Source organism: Delphinus delphis, chromosome 4 (genome assembly GCF_949987515.2).
Source record: "Delphinus delphis chromosome 4, mDelDel1.2, whole genome shotgun sequence".
In the NCBI taxonomy this organism is placed as follows: Eukaryota; Metazoa; Chordata; class Mammalia; order Artiodactyla; family Delphinidae; genus Delphinus; species Delphinus delphis.
Genome location: NC_082686.1, coordinates 133,427,051 through 133,450,811, shown reverse-complemented (window position 1 = coordinate 133,450,811; position 23,761 = coordinate 133,427,051). Strand labels below are relative to the sequence as shown.

Below are 23,761 nucleotides of genomic sequence, written 5' to 3'. Positions count from 1 at the left end.
TACTTTACTGTATTTATCAGTACTGTAAGTTTACATCGTCTGTTTATAGGATGAATCATCTCTTACTACCTACATCAGTATTGTCTTATAATGATACAAAACACTAGATGTTATATGTATTACTAATACTAGACAACAAAAAAGAAAAGATAATATGAAAAAGAAATTCATACTTATTTACAGGTATAACAATTCATGCATTGATACTGAAGCAGCAACGTATGATTGCTTTACGGTAGCCTGGTGTAATCAGTTTCCCGGCAGCCTAGCTTGTACACTAATGAATGAATCATTATAAAAATGATTTATCTGTGTTGACAGGCTGATAACACATTTTCTCCAATTATAAGGGGGGTGGGAGGGGGAGAGGGAGGGGATACTGTATGGTAATTTAATTCTTTGAAAGCAAAGTTATAAAACTAAAAAACTAACATCATTTATATTAAATATCACTCACCTTATGTGCCTGAGTAAGGATAGACTAGTATGTACATATCTTTTATGCATTCATGACATACCTAACTTTTTCTTAGTTTTTTCAGTATATGTAGACTACATGGTTCATCTGCTAGTTTTTCAAATTGTCACAGATTTCCAAAATTTTTCCCAATATATTTATTGAAAAAAATCGGCATGTACATGGACCACGCAGTTCAAACCTATGTTGTTCAGGGCTCAACTGTATATACAATCCTGGATCTCTGGCTAGTGCAGCTTTTCTAAAGCAGTGGAAGGAGAGATAGCATGCTTATTACCCAATTATTTCTCAGCCGTTCCTTTTGCTTCCTGTGGAATACAGAAAGGGAATATAGAGGGACATCGTTCATAGGCTAATGATAGTTCTGTGCGTAGAAGGAATAAGCTAGATTTCAGTATCCTTAAGTGTGGGGAAGCTCAGCCTGTAGCTCAAATAACTAAGCAGTGTACTTGCTGCAGTTTTGCTTTTTTTTTCAAGATTCCCAGGAGAAGCCACAACTGGCCAAGCTTTGATAAATACTTTTATTTGGTCAGTTGTCAGTATAGCATTTTGGTGAAGAGCCTGAGTTTGAAAGCAATTTCCTCATCTATTAAGAATAATGCAGGGGCTTCCCTGGTGGTGCAGTGGTTGAGAGTCCGCCTGCCGAGGCAGGGGACATGCCCCAGTCCGGGAAGATCCCATATGCCATGGAGCGGCTGGGCCCGTGAGCCATGGCCACTGAGCCTGCGTGTCCGGAGCCTGTGCTCCGCAGCGGGAGAGGCCACAACAGTGAGAGAGAGGCCCGTGTACCGCAAAAAAAAAAAAAAAAAAAGAATAATGCATGCTCAACGGTACAGTAATTTTGCAAAGTAAAACAGATGTGTCAAGTGCTTTATGCAGTGCCTACCGCAAAATAAAGATCTGTGGGTTGCACTCCTTTTCTGAGAAACTCCTCATTCCACATGGTTACTGTAGGAACTGCTGTGTTAATAAAACCTGACTTCTTCAGCTGTTCTCACTTGATTTGTACACATGTGAGCAACTAACCAAAGTCTGGTTGGTCAGAATACTGTTCTGAGGTTTAGAATTAAAAGATTTCCCTTTGGTCTGCTGAAGTTTTAAAAGTAAATCCCGGGATCTCTAATGCTTTGTTTCCTAATGTGAGGAAAATTGTTGTTGGTGAAGGCAAAGAAAAGCAGCTGATGCTGAAGAAACTGAGAAGTAGACAGAGTCCTGAATGTTTCACGTGCTCTTGTGGCCTTGCCACATGCCTTCCTGACCTAAGTTGTAGTTGTTGGTGCTCAATTCCATTAGGTATTCCGGTGTCCTTCTGATAAGTCCGTTTTACCTAAATTGGTTCAATTTAGATTTCTTTTGCTTACACCCAGTAATGCCATCTAAGGTATGTGTTCAATAAATAGTAACTCTTAAGGACAGTGAGAGAAACAGAGACTGTTTACTAGTCAAAATACTTTTTTAAAATGTATTTATTTATTTAATTTTTGGCTGTGTGGGGTCTTAGTTGCGGCATGTGGGATCCTTCATTGGGGACAGACTCTTTGTTGTGGCACAGGTTTCTCTCTAGTTGTGGCGTGTGGGTTTTCCCTTCTGTAGTTGTGGCGCATGGGCTCTGTAGTTTGTGGCACGCCGGCTCTCTGGTTGAGGCGCGCGAGCTCAGTAGTTGTGGAGCACGGGCTTAGTTGCCCCATGTGGGATCTTAGTTCCCCGACCAGGGATTGAACCCGCGTCCCCTGCATTGGAAGGTGGATTCTTTACCACTGGACCACCAGGGAAGTCCCCGAAATACTTTTTACTTACAGTTACATTCCTCTGCTAAATGCAGATGATTTTTCATGTTATAATCTAGAACTTCAAGGTTCCACAGAGGTTCTCAAAGTATTCCTTGGAAAAGAATCATAAACATTTAAGAACTGGTTTTTAATTCATTTATGTATAGTTGTTTGTACCCAGAGATTTGGGTAGTTGTCTGTCAGAGGCTATTCTAGAATGTACTGTGTTCTGGGACCCCAAAATCGATATAGGAGTCTTCTACAAGCTATACAGTACATTAGAATATTATTGATTCATGGCGGGTTTTCTTCATTAACATTTAAATTTGTTTAAACCTCTGTAGTGCCTGTGTGGTATGTAACTTTAAGCCAGGTGCTATGTGGGTATAAAATTGACTCTTTGCTTCCTCCAGATACTTATTACCTAATTATGAAACCATGACATAAGCCCAAAGTTGAGCAATAACAAGAATGCCATCTGTACGGTACAAATGATAATGTTGTAATAGAAGCACAGGATAGAGAGACCCCAGTGTACTGACATGCTCCTGAAGACTTTGTGACAGAGATGAAATTTGAGCTGGACCATGAAGAGTAGAAGGGATTGGGGCAGGGGAAAGGCATTCTGGGTGAAGGGAAGAAAGGTGAAAGATGAAAATGTGCTATTATTCATTCTATTAGTAGAGATTAACTGGTTTCAGCTATAGGTTAGTACTTTTGAACATCAGGTTAACGAGGGAGAGTGGACTTGATTGGTGATGATGTCAGCCACTAAAAGTGATGGAGCTTTTGATTTAATGAATGTGAAATTGCCTTCAAGTTTGATCTGCTAGCACGTAAACCCGTTGGATCTCTGTGATTTGAGGATGAGAGGATAAGTTTGGAGGATGGTAGTGAATTTAAAAATAAAAACTAAAAGCACAATCTAAGGATTTTTCCAGATAGCTGTAAGTGTACAGAGTGTCACTTCCATGCCAAAGTATGCTAGGGTTCTCTTATTTGAAGCATCTCAGACATCCGCCAACACCCTACAGAACTATATCCCCAAAGCCAAGGTTCACCGTGGGGTTTCTCTGAGTGCAGGCTGTTGAGGACAACCAGCCAGCATAACTTACTTTATGAAGGGATCAAGACAAGAATGGATCTGATAAACCCTAGCTAAGTTCAGCTGAGTTCTATGGACCAGAAGCTGAGCATTGAAAGATGATACCCAGATACTCAACAGGGAAGTTTCAGTCTGATAGCAGTAGAAATAAAAGAAAAAGTAAAAATGATGGGGCAGAAAAGAGAGTGACCCTCATGGGAAAGTAAATTTGGAAAATAGAGAAAAGAAAGAAAAGCTACTTAGAAAATTATAAGAAATTGATAAGAAAAAGTGAAGTCAGACCACAGAATGTTTTGAGGGAGAATGATTAGTTTTAAGCAGACAGCGGTTAAATAGATAGTGGAGCCTTGTAGATAGAGTCTGTATAATAAGTTAACATCACACACCTGGAGCTCAGCTGCCAGTGCTTCAATCCTGATTCTGCCAATTCCACATGATCTTGAGTGAATTCCTTAAACTTTTCTGTGATTTGATTTCCTTATATGTATTCACTTCCTTAACCTTGTGAGGTAAAGTTCTTAGAGCAGTCGTAGCATAAAGCAAGCTCTGTGATATTGGTGTTACTCTTCTTCCTGGTTACAGCTGATATACACGAATGCTTCAGTACCTGGAGTAGGGCAGAATTGCGGAATTGAGTCATTGTTGTGAAGGTTGTAGTTGAATCCGTATACATAGATGAATTCTTACTCTAAGTATTTCTTCTTGTACAGATGTTCTGTCTCTCTTTCAATTTATCATTTCTAACTTTTCACTTCTCTGTTTTCCTACCTTATAGGCTTCCTCTTATTCCAACCTGATCCTAGAATCTGCTTTAAGTTAAAGCTTCCACAGAAAATGTTGAGAATATATAAGTGCAGTTTGAGTTTGCAGGTTTGACGCAAGGCACATCCTGTTAGATCTAATAGCTCTTTTCCTGGGCTGTGCTTGGGATATACCATAGATTCCCTTCTTTCTCACAGACTCATTCCCTAGGTTGTCTAACCTTGCTTGACTCTGTTTCGCTGTTTCTGGAGTTTGCCATAGTACAACATAAAAACTAAAGGATGTTTCTGAACACTTTTTAAAAACTTTATTTTGAAGAAATTATAGATACTCCAGAATTACAGAAATGGTACAGAGAGGATCTTGTGTTTCTATCAACCAGATTCCTCCTATGATGACATCTTACAGTGCATTATCAAAAACAGGAAGTTGATACTGGCATAGTACAACTAATTAGACCACATACCTTTCTTGGGTTTCACCAGTTTTTGCATGCACTCATAGGGGGGAGGAGGAGAGGAGTGATGGTAACATCTCTGTGTATAATTCTTTGACATTTTGTCACATGTGTAGATTTGTATAACCGCCAACATGTTCAAGATGCAGAGCTATTGCATCACCACAAACGAACTCCCTCATGTTCCAATCACTTGTGTGTAATGCACCAGTCTACCATTAGCCTGTGGCCCAACCTCAAAGTGGTTAGCAATCACTGGTCTCCTTTAATATGTGTCCTTTTCCCATCTTTCAGAATAATCACTTATAAGCACTAAAGCTATTTTTCAGTTTGCTTTTATTTGGGGAGGGTGAATAATTTTTTGTAGTCCTAATCATATGCACAAATATCTTTTCAGGGCACCACATGAGAACTGTAAGAAAAATATTTATTTCAGTGGATATAATCAAAAGCTGTGTGATCAAATGAGTTAAATTTTTTGTTTGAGTCTGTTGTGTGTATTTCATAATTCTAGTTGGGATTGTTCTAGAATACAACATGGAGGTATGGTTTCTTTAAAAACCGACTTAATATCTAAGAAACATTTTCTTTTTTTAATGGGCACCTGGACTTGTGAAATGCCTGGTATGGGAAATTACTGAAATGCTTTTCAGCTGATTGAAATGTTATTTTTAATTTTTTAATTTTACTTTTTGAAACATGGTAATAACTCCATATGGTACCAAAGGCCACAAATGGTGAAGAATAACTCTCACACTTCAAACTCTAGTGTCAGAGTTCTTTACCCAGAGGCAATCACTGTATCTTGAGTATACAAGATATCCTTGAGTATCCTTCCGAAGATGTTTTATGCATGTTCAATCCTAGGAGTGTGTAGAACCTTTAGCATATAATTGTTTCGAGGCTGCGTTTTTCATTTAACACTGTGCTTTAGAGATGTTCCATTGATAAGGAACATGAGGGTCTGCTTGTTATTTTAAATTGAAAACATAGTGCGATATTGGGTTGGCCAAAAGGTTCATCTGGTTTTTTCCGTAAGATGGCTCTAGCAGCACTTAGTTGTCTTTAACTTCATTCAAAACGGTTTCGTTAGATTGTATGTGACAGCTGTCATATCAGCGTGCATTCAAAAAAAGGCTTAGCAAAATTGATGAATTTTTGTGTAGCCATTTTAATATTGAAGATGGAAGAAAGAAAGCAACATTTTACATATTACACTTTATTATTTCAAGAAATGTAAAGCCGCAACTGAAATGCACAAAAAGATCTGTGCAGGGTGTGGAGAAGGTGCTATGACGGATTGAATGTGTCAAAAGTGGTTTGCAAAGTTTCGTGCTGGAGATTTCTCACTGGATGATGCTCCACGGTCGGGTAGACCAGTTGAAGTTGATAGTGATCAAATCGAAACAATAATTGAGAACAATCAACATTATACCACGCGGGAGATAGCCAACATACTCAGAATATCCAAACCAGGCATTGCAGTCATCATTTGCACCAGCTTGGTTGTGTGAATCGCTTTAATGCTTGGGTTCCACATAAGTTAAGTGAAAAAAACCTTCTGGACCATATTTCCCTATGCGATTCTCTACTGAAACGTAATGAAAACATTCCATTTTTAAAACAAACTGTGATGGGCGATGAAAAGCGGGTACCGTACAACAATGTGGAATGGAAGAGATTGTGGGGCAAGTGAAATGAACCACCACCAACCACACCAAAGGCCGGGCTTCATCCAAAGAAGGTGATGTGTATATGGTGGGATTGGAAGGGAGTTCTCTATTATGAGCTCCTTCTGGAAAACCAAATGATTAATTCCAAAAAGTACTGCTCCCAATTAGACCAGCTGAAAGCAGCACTTGACAAAAAGCGTCCAGAATTAGTCAACAGAAAATGCATAATCTTCCATCAGGATATTGCAAGACCGCACGTTTCTTTGATGACCAGGCAAAAACTGTTACAGCTTGGCTGGGAAGTTCTGATTCATCCGCCGTATTCACCAGACATTGCATGGTCCGATTTCCATTTATTTCGGTGTCTACCAAATTCGCTTAATGGAAAAAATTTCAGTTCTCTGGAAGACTGTAAAAGGCATCTGGAACAGTTCTTTGGTCAAAAAGATAAAAAGTTTTGGGAAGATGGATTTACAAAGTTGCCTGAAAAATGGCAGAAGGTAGTGGAAGAGAACGGTGAATCATTGTTCAATAAAGTTCTTGGTGAAAATGAAAAACCGTCTTTTATTTTTACTTAAAAAAACACTTAAAAAGGCACTTTTTGGCCCACCCAATATTATGATTTATAATAGGAAATATACATTTGGTCTTTGTTTCTAGCATAGAAAAACCTTTGGCATTTCCTATGAGGAGAGCAACAGTGCCTTTTTTTATGTTAATGAGATGACTTTTGGAAAGCCCCTAAGGGTGGGAGCCCTTGCCTTTGGAGTCAACCATGTGATTAGAGGGTTAGAACTTTTAGTCCCACCCCCAATCTCTGATCTCTGTGGGGGGTGGGGGGGCGAGGGTGGGGGCTGGAGATTGAGTTCAGTTGCCAGAGGTCAGTGATTTAATCAAACATACCTGTGTAGTAGGACCTCCTAAAAACCCAAAAGGAGGGAGTTCAGGGAGCTTCCAGGTTGGTGACCCAGAAATGCTTACACGTTCCACCGTGTCAGGTCCCACACTCTGTGAGGATGGAAGCTCCTTTGTTTGGGATCCCGCCCTGTGTTTCTCTTCATCTGACTGTTGATTCGTCTCTTCCAGTATCCTCTGTAATAAACTGGTAATCTAGTGAGTAAACTGCTTTCCTGGGTCCTGTGAGCCACTCTAGCAAATTGATCAAACCCAAGGAGGCGGTCCGGGGAACCTCGATTTGTAGCCAGTCAGTCAGAGGACCAGTAACAACCTGGACTTGCTCTTGACCTCTGAGGTGGGGTGGGGCCCCCTTCTTGTAGGACTGAACCCTTAACTTGTGGCACCTGATGCTGTCCCCTGGTAGGTGGTGTCAGAATTGTGTTGAGTTGTAGGACGACTAGCTGGTGTTGGAACTTTGCTTGGATGTGTGGGGAAAACCAACCCCCACACACACTTTGGAATTGGATTCAGAGCCCTTACATATTATTTCACAATGTGGATGTGCAGCTCAAAGACCTCTCATCTGAAAAATGTTCATAACTGGTAGTGATAAGCTGATCAAAGTCTGACAGAAGGAAGCATTTTAAATGATCTTTAAGCATTTTGCTGCAACAGTGTGTATTTTCCAGCCGTTAAAAAAAATACTGGTCCAAGGCTTTTTGGAGTCCACTGACAGTTCAATGTTACCTTCCTTGCATAGACCATACCCACAGTGCGTTATCTTTAATTCCCATTTTGGGTTTCTTTAAGTGATGTGAGAATTTAGATACCTAAGAATCAAACTGAGGGCAAAACTTCTCCATATCTTAACTGTTTGCCTTAGTGTTTCAGTTGTCTTGGCCACACCCAATTCAACAGTACTTTTTTTCATAGCTTGCCTTTATTGAGTCTTTATATAGTATTCAACCTACTGATCATAGAAGCAATTTGCATTTTTCATTCCTATTTCATCAGTTTAAGTAATATTTTTAAAATTTACATAAATGATTGCAGGTGCAGTTGGCACAAGCAGTTGTGGTAACAAACACGTCTTACCCTGGTAAACATATACCCAGTGGTAGGAGCGAGCATGCAGTGTCTTGGTTGTGGTGGTCTATTAGTCAAAACACATGGTGTGGGCTTCCCTGGTGACGCAGTGGTTGAGAGTCTGCCTGCCCGTGCAGGGGACACGGGTTCGTGCCCCAGTCCGGGAGGATGCCATGTGCTGCAGAGCGGCTGGGCCCGTGAGCCATGACTGCTGCGCCTGGGTGTCCGGAGCATGTGCTCCGCAGCAGGAGAGGCCACAGCAGTGAGAGGCCTGCGTACCACACACACACACACACACACACACACACACACACACACACACACACACACACACACACACACACACACACACACACACACACACACACACACACACACACAACACATGGTGTGCCAAATTCACCATTAGTTTTACTCAGGAAACAGAAAATATGATTAATCATGTGATTCAGTTAAATGAAGGTTGGTTAAGAGCTGCTTGTGTTTCATAATTTTAAATAACCACTTCCTTATTGATGGGCATTGAAATTGTTTTCGGCATTTTGCTTCCTATATGATCAGTAAATATACTTAAGTTTTGTTTGCACACACATAGCAATACCTTTATCTTAAAAAAAAAAATGCCTTGAAGGGGAATTCAGTGTGTATAAGGGAATAGTTATTTTTTCATTCTAATAAATTTTGTTAAAGGGAATCTTAAATGTTTTATTGCATGATTTTCAATATTGTAGTAAAGTAAAATATGATAGGTAAAGTTTTTTCTTTTAAAATTAACCAATTTATTCCTTAGTTTTTCCTTTCTCCAAATCAAATTAAAGAAAAAAGAAAGTTCATGAGTCATAAAATAATAGATAAATAGTATTTAAGGCATTGAGTCATAGAATTCCAGACATCTCTCACACATAAATGACTCACTTTCTGTGTGTGCTGTGTATGTGGTTTATACTGTGGAATAGATGTGTTCCTCAATTTGAGTGGGTCTGTTCATATTTAAACAGTAGGGAAGTTTGATGTGTTAGTGATTAACAGTGAAAAGCCTTAAGCCAAGGATCTTTTTATTAAATTGACTAAGTTAGGACTCAGCTTTGAATAAAGCCTGATATTTAGTGGTTCTGTGTTAGCTGTTTCAATGACAGTTTGTTCAGTAATTTCTATGCAAACCATTTGTTTGATGGGGTATGTATTAGAATAAAAAACATGGTCTTGTGGAAATTAGTTGGGGTTCGAGAGACAGGAACTCTTCGCTTATTAAAAACATTAATAACGACTATACCAACTATTTTAAGAACAAAAACAGTATCACAAATATATTAAAATTATATGAAGAAATGTATGTAGAGCCAGTTATAATTGTGTTACACATATCTTTCTAATTCCTTTATATACTACAGCTAAACCTTTTTGGAATTGCCTGTGAATATTTTTAACCCTCTTTTTTTTTTTTTTTTTTTTGTGGTATGCGGGCCTCTCACTGTTGTGGCCTCTCCCTTTGCGGAGCACAGGCTCCGGACGCGCAGGCTCAGCGTCCATGGCTCACGGGCCCAGCCGCTCCGCGGCATGTGGGATCTTCCTGGACCAGGGCACGAACCGGTGTCCCTTGCATCGGCAGGCGGACTCTCAACCACTGCACCACCAGGGAAGCCCTAACCCCTCTTTTGACTAGCAGTTTTTTTCCTAATTTATTCTCATTGGCCTAACTATCTTTTCTTTGCATAATTGGGGTTTTGATTGCCAAACTGGAAAATTATTATGACGTGAAAATTTTCATTTTTTTAAATCTTGAAAGTTATAATGTTATCTTAATACAAGAGACCCCAAAACACAATACCTATTTAAATAAGAATTTTATTTCTCTTAATAGTCTAGAAGTTAGTGGTCCAGCTCTTTGTTGGTGGGGCAGCTGTGCTCTACAAGATGATTCAGTACGTTTTGCTTAACAGACTTGTAGGATATTGGCCTGCCTCTGCATGGTCAAAGCCGATACAGTTGCACATGTGCCTTCTAGCCTGAGGGAAGTGGGGAAGTTTTAGTCTAGCTCTGGATTGGTGTCTTTTAGGTTGAAGATGACCTGAAAGTTGTGCCTTTACTTCCGCTCACGTACCATTGGTCCACACTAAGTAACAAAACTTCAAGGCATGCTAGGAGTCTATCCTCTTGCTGGTGGGTAAATAACCAGGTAAAACTTTATTCCTATGGACAAAGGGGAAAACGGATAATGGAAAACAACTAATAATCTGGCTCAAAAGCCAGTATCTAAAAAATTGGATGTAAATTTCAAACTGAATATTTCTAAATGAATAGCTTTCTTAGATACAACCAAGTCAGCAACACTGTTGTAACTTTAGATGAAGTGTAATGTGAATTGAATCCCTGAATGTGACATTACTGTAAGATCTTGCTTCTCAAACTGGAGGACGTTGTTGTTTGAGGGGGGAAGTACACACAGCCATGCACTTAGATGTAGCTTCTCTTCCTGGAGGAAGATTTAGAAGACTATGCATAGGATAGGAATATATTTTAGAGCTAAAAACGAAATTGGCAGGACCTTTAAGAAAAAGCTTAGGATTATTTTAAGGGATAATTTCAGATCCCCAGAGATATTTTCTATTTTTGCCACTACAGTCCTGTGGAAACATTTTGATAAGCAAACTTTTTTGTTTGTTAGGGTTTGTTTTAGTTAGTTAGATCAACAATTCTAAACTATGTAAAATTGTGGAAATATATTGGGGGGGTGGGCAAGTAGTATGAAGTAAAGGAAATTTTCTTGTGTATACAAGCAGCATAGGCATCTTTATTCAAAGAAAGTCTTAAGTTATTTCTTTGTCATCTTAGATTTTTCTTTTATTCTTTGCTGCATTTTATACAATTCTTTTAAGGCCAAAATATATTTTTTAGGCTCTTCTTCTCCTTGCAGAGAAATAATGGGACTTGCAGACTACACTAGAGTTGTGGGAGTAGTAAGCTGTAGTTAATAATGGCTTTTCTTCATTTAAAGTATATTAAAATTAACTTTATATTAAAACTTATGTTCCATCTTTCCTTCTTATCACAGGACAATGAAAAGAGAACTCCACTGCATGCTGCTGCCTATCTTGGAGATGCAGAAATCATTGAATTGCTTATTTTATCTGGTATGGTAAGCTCTGTTTAAGAGCACATAATGCACATTTTGGTCATATTTAATATTTATTAAACCTCATTGACTATTTCTTCATATTTGTTAAACAACCTGAAACTTATTTGTTCATTCTAGAAGTAATGATCTCATATCATGTCCCAGGTACTGTTTTAGTGCTTAGAGTACATTGGAAAACAAGTCACTGCCTTGCGGAGCATATAGTCTAAAGAAAAACAGGCTACAAATACAAGTAAATTTTACAGTATGTTAGAAGGAGATAAGTGCTATGGAAAAATGAAAAAGTAGATCAGAATACAGTCAGCCCTCTGTTTTCATGGGTTCTGAATCCATGGATTCAAACAGCCACAGATCAAAAATATTTGGAAAGAATTCCAGAGTGTTCCAGAAGGCAGAATTTGAATTTACCATGCACTGGCAACTATTTACATAGCATTTAAATTGTATTAGGTATTATAAGTAATCTAGAGATAATTTAAAGTATACAGAAGAATATGCATAGGTTATATGCAAATACTATGCCATTTTATATAAGAGCTTTGAGCATCTGTAGATTCTGATATCCACAGTGGGTCCTGGAACCAATCCCTTGCAAATGCTGAGGGACAGCTGTAATGGAGTGGGATGAGAATTATATAAGTTGGGTATTATATGGAGTAGTCATACAAGGCCTCATTGACCTCAGAGTTGCTGGGAGATGATAATAGTTCTCCAACGAGGAGGTGATAGTAGCTTGGAGCTAGTACAGCATTGGAGGGGATTAGGAAAGATGTGATTGTAGATATATTTTGAAAATGATGCCAGCAAGATTTATGTCTTTAAATAGCTTGTGTCTAATTCTTTTTGAGGGCCTGTAAAATATATTTTAGGAAATTGTACTTTATTTTTAAATTTCTTCTAACCTGTTCAAGACCTTACAATATGAAATAATGGTAAAACTGTGTCCTATAGAATAGCACCTATGGTGGTCAGACTTCTTGCAGTCCTAAAACAGGCAATCAAAGGGAGTTTAGAAATATTTTTGTTGTATCCAGATGATAGTAAGTGATATTTATTGAAAAAGGATGCCTATGTTTGAATTGTGCTTATGTTGCCAGATTGCACAGATATATGCATAATGCAATTGGAGAGATAGTATCATTCCTTTGATATTTGGGAGAAGGAGCACTGAGAGAAATTTTGAGTGAAAATCCTCTTAAATAGTAGCCTGAATAGAATTTTGCCATTATAAATTAATAAAGTTTTTTAAATGTGGTTTTTATAACAAATTGCATGATCTTATAGAATTACAGTCACTTATGGACCAAGCTAATATTCTTATATTAGTTTCTTTATGAATAACTTTATCACTGACATACTTCCTTGAAGATGTCTGTTCCTCTATGGAACAGAGGATGCTAGCTCACTAGTTTTCAGCTGAAATTTACTAGAGGTAAGAACTGAGGAGGTTCAAGAGAAAAATAATGCTTCCTCTTAATTGAGGCATATTCTGCTTTAATAATATATCCAGGACCAGATGGCTTCACAGGTGAATTCTACCAAACATTTAAAGAAGAGTTAATACCTATCTTTCTCAAACTGTTCCAAAATTTGAAGAGGAAGGAATGCTTCCAACCTCATTTGAGGTCAGCATTACCCTGATACCAAAATCAGAAAAAGACACTACAATAAAAGGAAGTTACACCCCAATTTCCCAGATGAACATAGATGCAAAAATCTTTAATAAAATATTAATAAACTAAATTCAACAATACGTTAAAAGGATCATACCTCATTATCAAGTGGAATTTATTACAGGGATGCAAGGATGGTTCAGCTTCCACAAATCAATCAATGTGATACACGCCTTAACAAAATGAGGCTAAAAATCATATGATCATCTCAATAGATGTAGAAAGAGCATTTGACAAAATTCAACACCTACTCATGGTAAAAACTCTGAACAAAGTAAGTATAGAGGGACTATACCTCAACATAATAAAGTCCATATATGGCAAGCCCACAGCAAACATACTTAAAGCTGAAAAGCTGAAACCTTTTCCTCTGAAATCAGGGGCATGGTGAGAATACCCAGTCTGATCACTTTTTCAGCAGTCCTAGAAGTCCTAGCCATAGCAGTTAGGCAAGAAAAATAAATTAAAAGTGTTCAGATTGGAAAGGAAGAAGTAAACTGTCTCTTTTTGCAGGTGACTTATTACATATAGAAAAGTATAAAGACTCCATCAAAAAACTATTAGAAATGATAAACAATTTTAGTAAAGTTGCAGGATCCAAAATCAATATACAGAAATCTGTGTGCTTGTATATACTAATAACTATCAGAAAGAGAAATTAATAAAATAGTTCCATTTATGATTGCATCAAAAAGAGTAAAATACCTAGGAATAAATTTAACCAAGGAAGTGAAAGAGCTGTACACTGAAAACTATAAGACATTGAGGAAGGCACAAAGAAATGGAAAGATATTCCGTGCTTGTGGATTGGAAGAATTAATATTGTTAAAATGTCCATACTACCCAAAGCAACCTACAGGTTCAGTGCAATCCCTGTCAAAATTCCAGTGGCATTTTTCACAGAAGTAGAATAAAACAATCCTAAAATATGTATGGAACCACAAAGACCCAAGTAGCCAAAGCATTCTTGAGAAAGAACATTAAAACTGGAGCTTCCTGATTTTTAAACTGTATTACAGTGCTGTAATAATCAAAACAGTATAGTATTGGCATAAAAACAGACACAGAGATCAGTGGAACAAAAGAGAGCCCCAAAATAAACTTGTGCATGTTGTGATCGATTAAGGCAAAGGAGCTAAGAATAGACAATGGGGAAAGGACCATCTCTTCAATAAATGGTGGTGGGAAAACTGGGCAACTATCTTACACCATACACAAAAATCAACTCAAAATGGGTTAAAGACTTGAACATAAGACCCCAAATCATAAAACTCATAGAAGAAAACATACAAGGTAAGCTCCTTGGACTCAGTCTTGGCGATGATATTTTAGATTTGACACTAAAAACAAAGAAAACAAAATCAGATATAACAAGTGGGACTATATCAAACAACAAAGCTTCTTTCTGCATAGCAAAGGAAACCAACAAAATGAAAAGGCAACCTACAGAATAGGAGAAAGTAATGTGCAAATTATATATCTAATAAGGGATTGATATCCAAAATATATAAAGAACTCATATAACTCAGTAGCAAAAAACAGACAAACCAATCTGGTTAAAAGTCAGCCAGAGGGACTGAATACACATTTTTCCAAAGAAGACAGAGATATGGCCAAAGGTACATGAAAAAGTGCTCAACATCACTAATCATCAGGGAAGTGCAAAGCAAAACCACAATGAGATACCACCTCATACTTGTTAGAATGGCTGTCATTTAAAAAAAGAAACAAGCATTAACAAGTATTAGTAGGGATGTAGAAAAAAGGAAAACCCCTGTTGGTGGGAATATAAATTGGTATAGCCACCGCGGAAAACAGTATGGAGGTTCCTCAAAAAATTAAAAATAGAACTGCCATATATGATCCAGCAAACCCACTTCTGTGTGTATATCCAAAGGAAACAAAATTACCATCTCAAAGAGATACAGGCATGTTCATTGCAGCATTATTCACAAAAGCCAAGACATGGAAACAACCTAAATGTATGTCAATGGATGAATAAAGATGATGTGGTAAATGCACACATTGAAATATTATTTGGCTGTAAAAAAAGAAGCAAATCCTGCCATTTGCAGCAATATGGATGGACCTTGAGGGCATTATGCTAAATGAAATAAGTCAGAGAAAGACAAATAATTCATAATCTCACTTACATGTGGAATCTACAAAAACCAAATTGATAGAAACAGAGAATAGATTGGTTGTTGCCAGAGGTAGACAAGTGGGGGGTGGAGGAAATGAGTAAAGGTGGTCAAATGGTACAAACTTCTAGTTATAAGATAGTTCTGGGGATGCAAGCTTAAAAGTCTCATCACAAGAAAAAAATTTTAACTATGTGAGGTGATGGATGTTAACTTATTGTAGTAATCATTTCTATATTATATGTCATATCATTTTGTTCTACATCTTAAACTAATATAATGTTATATGTTAATTATATAATAAAGCTGGGGGGAAAATAATGATCACCCAGAACAGTAGTCTTCAAACAGTATATGTACACTCTTGAGGTTCTGTAGTGGTGTTTCACGGGTTCTGCTTAAATTTGGTTTGAATGCCATGGTTGTTGAGGCCCAAGTTATACACTAATTTACATACCCCAATTTCAAAATAGCCTTATAATTGTATTGAATGAATTTTTAATAAGTTATAAATTAGAATTGAAACTAAGTGTTTTACCTGATAATTCCCTAAAGAAGAGAATTAAATACATGAACGGGAAAGTAGACAACAACATTAGGCTAATTTGTTTGTAATTAGTAATGAAAATTGTTACTGAAAAGTTTAGGGTAGACTGTTCTTACCCTTCATGTTAGTTACCAATGACATGTTACAATAGTAATTAGGTTAACTTTAGTGTAATCTTAAGAAAATTAAGCAATGTGAAATAATAATCTCCATTTAGCTCTTGCATTATACAAAAGTCATGGTATGCTCCAATAAGAACACACAATAAAGTAAATTACTATAATTTCATATTATAAAAACTACTTTGGTATCCATGGCAAGGAATAAATAGTTCCTAAAACATTTCTCTAAAACGAAAAGTGAAGAATATAAAGAAATTGATCGTTCCTTAGAGCCGTGTACTTCGATGTTCGTGGATGTTTATGTTTCAGGTTTTGGTGGTTTTCTGATTTACTGTGGTGAGAAGTTAGGAAGTAACGTTTTGTAATTTGTTTCACTCTTGTGTTTCCATTGTCAAGAATTACGACGTTACAGTTTAATTTGTAATCATAATTCCCGCTGTTTTATCACACACACTCTGTCCTTATTCATAGCTTCTCTATTCCCAGGTTTTAAAATTTTGATGTCTCTTGGTTAAATAGACCTCATCATCAAGTAGTTTTTGTTTTTATATTTTCTGTAAGAGCTCATGGATATTGTATTCTGTGGTATCTTATTTATTTTGGACCATTTCTTTTTTTTTATTTAGTTGAAGGGTAGATAAGCTAGTTATAAAATTCTCAATTTATGCTTTTTCCTTTCAATATTGTAGATGTTACTCCACTGTCTTCTAGCGAGTGAAAGTCTTGAATTGAGCTCCTCTCTGCTTACATTCCATCCCCCCATTACACTTTCCACCACCATAGTCCATTCTCTTCTGCCTGGATGCCTGTAGGATTCAATTCTTTATCCCTGAAATTCATGCTAACTTTCCTAGGCTAAATCTCTTGATTCTTTTTGCTAGGGCATTATGTGAATGTACACTTCTAGTTTTGAAATTCGGATTTTTATTTCATTTATATCTTTCATTGCATCTTTACATGTTTTATTTCCGTGTGTTTTTCTGTCAGTAAATTTTTGTGCAGTGTGTTTTGCTACTAAAATGGATATCCTTCATCTGTCTTTATCAGCTATTTTCTGATTGTAATTTTGTCTTTAAATTTAGTTTTAAGTTATTTCCTTTTACCTATCCTTCATTCATTCAACAAATACTTAATGAGCCTGGCTGCATAGCAGGTACCATTCTAGGTGCTGTGGTAGAGCAGTGAATAAAATAAATGAAGTCCCAGCCTTTATGGAGTTTATGTTTTAATGGGGGAGATAGTAGCAAGTTAATATATAGTTTGTCATGTGTTGATAATTGCTATGGAAAAATTAAAGGAATGGTATGTTGGGTGGGGATCAGTTGCTATTTTGTGTTGGGTTATCAGGAAAGGATTCAGTGACATTCGAGGAGATAAGCAAATATGGAAGCGAGCCTTGCATATGGTGCAGATGTTTACTGGAAATTAAGAGATTAGCAAGAACAAACACCGTGAGGTGTAGCATGTTTGGAGGCAAGTGAAAAAAGCAGTAGGAGGTAAAGCAGAGGTTGGGGGTGTTCCAGGTAAATACTTGCTTTGGCCCTTAAAGTGATGTGGAAAACCAATGGGGAGTTTTAGGTGGAGGGACAGAGGCTGACCTAGTTTTTTAAAGATTCACTCTGGCTGTGGCTTCAGATTCTTGACTGTGTTGTAAGACATGTCTGCTCTGCTTTTTGTTGTTTCTAGGCTTTTATCTTTGATTGCTTTATTTTCCTTTTCTCTTTCCTGATCTGCCAGCTCTCATCTCTTTGCATTGTTTTACCTCTTTCTTGGAGCTTTTCTTTGAGGTCTCTGTTCAGAACTTAATTTCTCTGAAGTTGTGTATAAAGAGTAGTTCACAAATTCTTCCTCTCCTTTCCTGGGATAATTTCTTTCAAATATATTTACCTATTAACTGTATTCTGCTCAGTTTACTCTGCTTTTGTATATTTTTGCTCTAGTCCTGTGCTGAATCCTTTAAGGTTTTTTTTTTTTTTTTTTTTTTTTTGGCCACACCATGCAGCTTGTGGGATCTTAGTTCCCCTACCAGGGATTGAACCCGGGCTGTTAGCAGTGAAAGCATGGAGTCCTAACCACTGGACTGCCATTATATATCATTGAGGAATATGCTTTTTCCAGAACATCTGTTTGGAGTAGGGAGGGGCAAAAAACGCCTCATAGATTAACTGTGTGGTTTCCTTTACTCATAGAACTACCTGTTAGATCTGTGGGAAAGAACTACAAGACAGAGCTGCCAAGTAAACTATGAAAAACCTGACAAACTTTTTATCTTAAGTATTGGCATATCCCAATGATCTGTACTGTTCTAAGGTGCGATGGCTTAGGAGTGAATATGATTTGAACCTAATACATTTTTAGAGGGTGTCAAATTCAGAACCAGGCAGATCCATCGCCTGACCCTAAACATGGTCCTAAAGTAAATCGCTTGAGGAAATTGGATCCCAAAGATTACAGGTGGGGAATTTTGAAGTGTGTCCATATTTCATTGGAGATCAAAGAAGCCTAACTAAAAGAATTGTGGGCTGACTCACATGATAGCTTCTTTTTGAAAAGGCTGTTTTATCTTGAAGATTATGAGTTTGGAGGAACTAAGGTGATTGACAGTGGAAAGAATCAGAACATTCGAAATTCCTTAAAAATTTATTGATTTAAATAACTTTGTGTTACACATAATTAAAAAAAAAACCTTTAAAAAATAAATAATGAAGATTCTTGCTTGATCTCTCCTGTAGCACAGCCTTACCTTGTTCTTCTGTGTTATAAAGGGAGAGTCTCCTGTGGATGACCTCTAGATCATCTAAAAGGGTGTTAGATAGGGATTCTAGGACACAAACAGTGGAGAGAAGGGGGCAAAAGGACATTCACACAAACATGCTCTTTTAGTCGAATTGGTAGCCTTCCTGAAGAAACTTCACTTGATGTCCATGATGCATTTTTAAGATTCATGGATGAGGGGTATAACTTTTGACATGTTATATGTAATCAAACAAGTGAATCCTTCCGTAGAATCTATATAGTAACACTAGAGTCTAGTAGAATTACTCTTACAATTATTATTGAATGGAGCAAAGTAATTGGAAGCAGTGAGTGCTTACTATATCTCAAGTACTGTGTTAAATTTAGCTTTTTCATTTATGACCTCATTTTATCCTCAACTCTGAAGGTATTATTATAGATAAAGGAAGCGAAAGCATTTAGAGATGTGATAACTGGCTGAAAGTTATACTGCTAATAAAAGCTAGAGCCAGCATAGTAAGTCAGACCCAGGCTATCTGACTGTGGAGTTCAGGCTGTCTGACTCTTAACTCTGCTGCAGTCTGAACTGTGCTCCCCTCTACACTCTACCCACCCCCATCTACTTAGCATTTAGTAAAATTTGTATAGAAAATAACTTTTGTTGAAGAACTTCTGTTTTAAGGACTAAATTTACTGGCTGCCTAAATATAGATATTTTTATGGGAGCTATTCATGTAATGCTTATATTTTTCAAACATAGGTTTACCAGTACCTCAGGCTGTTTATAGCATGTGTTAGGTGGTTAAATAATGTGTTGTATTAATCATTTAATTGGCCTTTTATAGAAAATAAAGTTCTTAATAAGGAAATATGTATACTGTGTTTCTGGTAATAAGAATTAGACCTAAAGTGTGTGACGTTTGAAAGACTGCAGTGTTGGTATATAAGTTTACTAGGGCTGCCATCACAAATTACTACAAGATGAGTGGCTTAAACAACAAAATTTATTTTCTCACAGTTCTGGAAGCTGGAAGTACAAGATCAAGGTGTTGGCAGAGTCAGTTTCTTCTGAAAGCTGTGAGAGAAGGATCTGTTCTAGGACTTTCTCCTTGGCTTGTAGATGACCGCCTTCTTGTGTCTTCCATCGGTACATGTCTATGTCCAAATTTCTAATGCTTATAAGGATCCAGTCATATTGCATTAGGGCCCATGCTAAAAAAAAAAACACTTCATTTTAACTTAATTACCTCTGTGAAGACCCTGAGGTGCTGGGGTTAGGACTTCAGCATATGAATTTGGTGGTGGGGACACAGTTCAACCGACAATATCTATATATCCATAACACCCTCTTAAATGATACAGTGCACTAGCTTGGTGGTAGGGGGGGTGGTCTAGCATCACAGGTGGAAAAGTGGAAATGTACTTGCTTTTTGCTCATTCTTCTCCCAACCTGAAAACGGAATCTGAAGCTTTTGCCACTGATTTTGGTAGACAGCCAAAGGAAAGCATTATTTCCAGTTTGGGAAGAGTGCTAAAAGTACTTGGCTCCTGGCCCAGCTCACTGTATAGGGACTATCTCCTCTGTGGCTTAGGAGCAGAGAAAAAAACTATGCTCTGCAAACAGAAGTTTTAGAAAATTATTAGTGGGACTATAATTATTACAAACAAATAGGAAAATAGAAATAATTTTAATAGCATTAAATCTCAGGTGCTTCGCCTAGATCAGAGGCTGATAGACTTTTTATGTGAAGGGTCATACAGACACACTGGCAACTACTCATCTCTACTCCTGTGATGCGAAAGCTACTTATTTAACACGTAAGTGAATAGGTGTAGCTATGTTGCAGTAAAACTTTATTTAAAAATAGGTGGCTGGCAGTCTGTGGGCTGTAATTTGAAGATCCCTGGCATTGATTATAAAGATATTATCTTACCTATTTAATGTTAAAGTAAGGCAAGGTATTTAATAAGCATGAAATAACTTATTCTGAGTATTTCAAAATAGGGTAGAATATTATCACTGGAAATGGATCGTAGAGATCATTTACCACAGCTCTTATTTTACTGATAACTGAGGTTCAAAAATCAAAGAATTGGCAGATCTTGGTGAGTGATCAGATTAGGGAGAAAGCAGGTGAATTAGTCTTCTTGCGGAATGAGACCTAGAGTCACATGGGACACTTGTGATTTGGTGCCTGACTTTGTAGAGCTCAGAAACAGGTGCTCCCTGTGTTCTTTTAACCTGGGGCCTAGCCTCCCTTGAGAGAGAGAGAGACAGAGACGCGCATGGGCATGCACACACAAGGATTATTATTACCAAAATGAAGGCGTAGGCATATGAGGAGCAGTCCCAGGTCACACAGCCTGCTGGTTACAGAGCCATTATTAGATCACAGGTCTTACTCCTGGGCTCCATCCGCTGACCCCTGACTGCCTCCTCATATGTCCAGACCTCTCTTCAGCTACATTGCTGGCAAGAGCCCAGGCTAGACTGATAAAAGTGAACCAGATTTTTTTATTTTTTAAAATTACTTTCGTTTTATCTCTAAATGTAGTAGACATGTATCTAATTTTGGAAGAAATTTTACCTTAAATATGTTTTTTCTTTTAAAAAGCTATTGTTTCAGAATATATTTTATATGTGTGAATTAGTAAATGAAAAGATTGGGTGAAAGGAAGAAGGTTATCTGGATTTTTCTGTATAATCTAACTGTGGTATCAAATGGATACAACCAAGCTGTTTGGATGACCCTGCAGTTGATTTTTGCTTGCTTGTTTTCTTTTTGCTTTTAACGTATTGGAAATCTGATCACATCTCTGTTCTGGAAAGGTGAATCCAAATTCAGATATTTGATGAGACGTAGGTTCTGGCTGCTTGTTCTTCTTCAGGGAAAGCTCAGTTGATGTACATTTGATAGATTTGTGGGTGAAAGGGAGTCTAGTAAAGACAGTCTTTGATTTATACAGTGGGGCATAACAACCTTGGGTTTTTCTAGATACGCTGCTAGCACTCAGGAGGCTTTCTTTGGGTGTCAGTTTGCAGTGGTCATCAGTGACATCATCCGCAAATTGCTGTCTTGTCTGCAGCTTCCACAGCAGTTCTTCTCCTACCACAGGGTCTCCTGGTAGCCTGACTGCAGCAATTGAGATGGCGCTGCTATTTTATGTTCTTTCCTGTTTTAATGATTAGGAAATAGTAAAGAAATTAATCTTTTCTTGAGAGAAACTTAAGTCTTGTGACTTAAGATCATCCTTTGGAATCACAAATATTATACTCTGCCAGGTAGAGAGCCTGTGATGATGCTACTGGAGCTGTTACATTTGGTTTTATTTCTCTCTAGGAAGACTATTTTGTGTTTTCAGTGGATAGGATTTCTTTCTTTTCCTGCCCTCCCTCCCTCCCTCTTCGTTCTCTCCCTCCCCATCTTCCCCTTTCCCACTCTCTCCCCTTCCCCCTAGATCTGTTCCCCTCCCCCTCTTCCTCCTCTCTGTCTCCCTCCATCCCCCGCCTCTCTCTCCCTCTCCCCTCCCCATCTCCTTCTCTCTCTCCCTCCCCTCTCCTTCTCTTTTTCCTGTCTTCATCTTCTTTGTGGCTAGTTTTCAGCTGTTGGATTAGTTACTTTACTCTGGAAATGTCTTTTCCATTACTGGAATTACTTTGTAGTGTGTATATGAATATGTAGCTAATTTTGGAGCTCTGTGTGGAACAGAAGTCTGGTTACCTTCAGAGAGCTCACATGAGATGAGCTCTGGTAGCCTGGACGTCTGATGTGCACTGCCATGTTTATTGTTCTTAAGCCATTTTTCATTGTGCAGCCAACTGCTGCTCTTATAATGGACCTTGCTATGCCATGTTCGTCTGTTAATATATAAGGCACATACTAATTTACCCATGTGGGCAGGGGAGATATTTGTTGTATTGTGTCCTTAGAGATAGCTCAGCCATTACTCACATACTTGACCTTTAATTTCCAAGGAATTAAAATATCTGATTAGTGTTACTAGAAGATGACTTAACACAAGTGTCTTCTGAGATAGGATATGATTAGATGTCTAAAATTCCATTGTGCTGATCTTCCTGCAGTTAAGTATCTTTAGAATCTTTAAAAAAGAGCAAGCCAAATTTTTTATCAAGTTGTCTACTAGTTGCAAGTGGCAGCATGATGTGTCCTCGTTAAGCCACTAGTGGATTATTTGTTATAGTCACTCATGTTTTTGATAAAATTACCTTTGAATTTTTTATTAAAAGAGAAAGAAAGACGATTTAATTAATTAGTTAATTATTGTAACTTAAAATGGAAGAATGAAGCAAGCAGGTTTTTTACTTTGGGCTGCCAAATGCACCATAAATATTAGATTTTCTTCCTTCAGTTGTATATCTGATAACCCATTTCCAAAAGAAAGACAGACTATCTTCACCCTCTTCCTGCTTTCCAATTTTTTCTTTGCACTTGAAGCCAAATTCTTGGAGTGTTTTTTCATGACCACTCCTTTCATTTCATTTCCTCTTCAGTACATTTCACTTTTTGAACATGTAGTATTTCAGTGTCATTTCCGAATTAAAATATACACACCTTTAAAGGTATACAGCTTACAGCGCAGTTGCCTTTCTACCCTAGTTCCCCATCACATCATCCAATTCTTATTGCCCCCCACCACCAATGCAAACACATAGGCAACCGCTGTTCTTAATGTCTTAGCTTTCCTCCAGGGTTTCCTTTTGCAAATGTAAATATAGATACTTAACTCTTCCTTTTTCTATGTGAAAGTAAAGAATATTACTCATACAGCTCTCACTTATTGCTGTTTTTACATTTTTTTTTTTTTTTTGCGGCACGCGGGCCTCTCACTGTTGTGGCCTCTCCTGTTGCGGGGCACAGGCTCCCGCCGCGCAGGCTCAGTGGCCATGGCTCACAGGCCTAGCCGCTCCACGGCATGTGGGATCTTTCCTGGACCAGGGACACAAACCCGTGTCCCCTGCATCTGCAGGCGGACTCTCAACCACTGCGCCACCAAGGAAGCCCTATTTTTACTTTTTATTTCTCAGATCTTTATCAGCACGTAGAGATCATCCTCATTTTTTGTGACAGCCACATTCTATTTCCTTGTTGGTTAATGCCTTGAATCAGACTTCTGACCCTTCCCATTTGTTGGAGGCCCATTTTCAGGCCTCATTCTT

The 23,761-nt window shown here is 37.8% G+C and overlaps 1 protein-coding gene and 1 non-coding gene across 7 annotated transcripts in view; both read left to right on the top strand.

The window, feature by feature from the left end:
- The window catches only part of ANKRD28 (ankyrin repeat domain 28), a 186,682-nt gene that overhangs the window by 93,663 nt on the left and 69,258 nt on the right, over window positions 1-23,761 (top strand). For all 6 annotated transcript variants that reach the window (XM_060011496.1, XM_060011495.1, XM_060011492.1 and 3 more), the window contains one exon: window positions 11,280-11,358. In XM_060011496.1, the coding sequence (XP_059867479.1) occupies window positions 11,280-11,358 (79 nt within the window). The remainder of the gene's footprint in view (window positions 1-11,279; window positions 11,359-23,761) is intronic.
- Window positions 17,942-18,076, top strand: LOC132425161 (small nucleolar RNA SNORA18). The gene has a single exon (XR_009519360.1). It is a non-coding gene; the product is annotated as a small nucleolar RNA SNORA18 (small nucleolar RNA).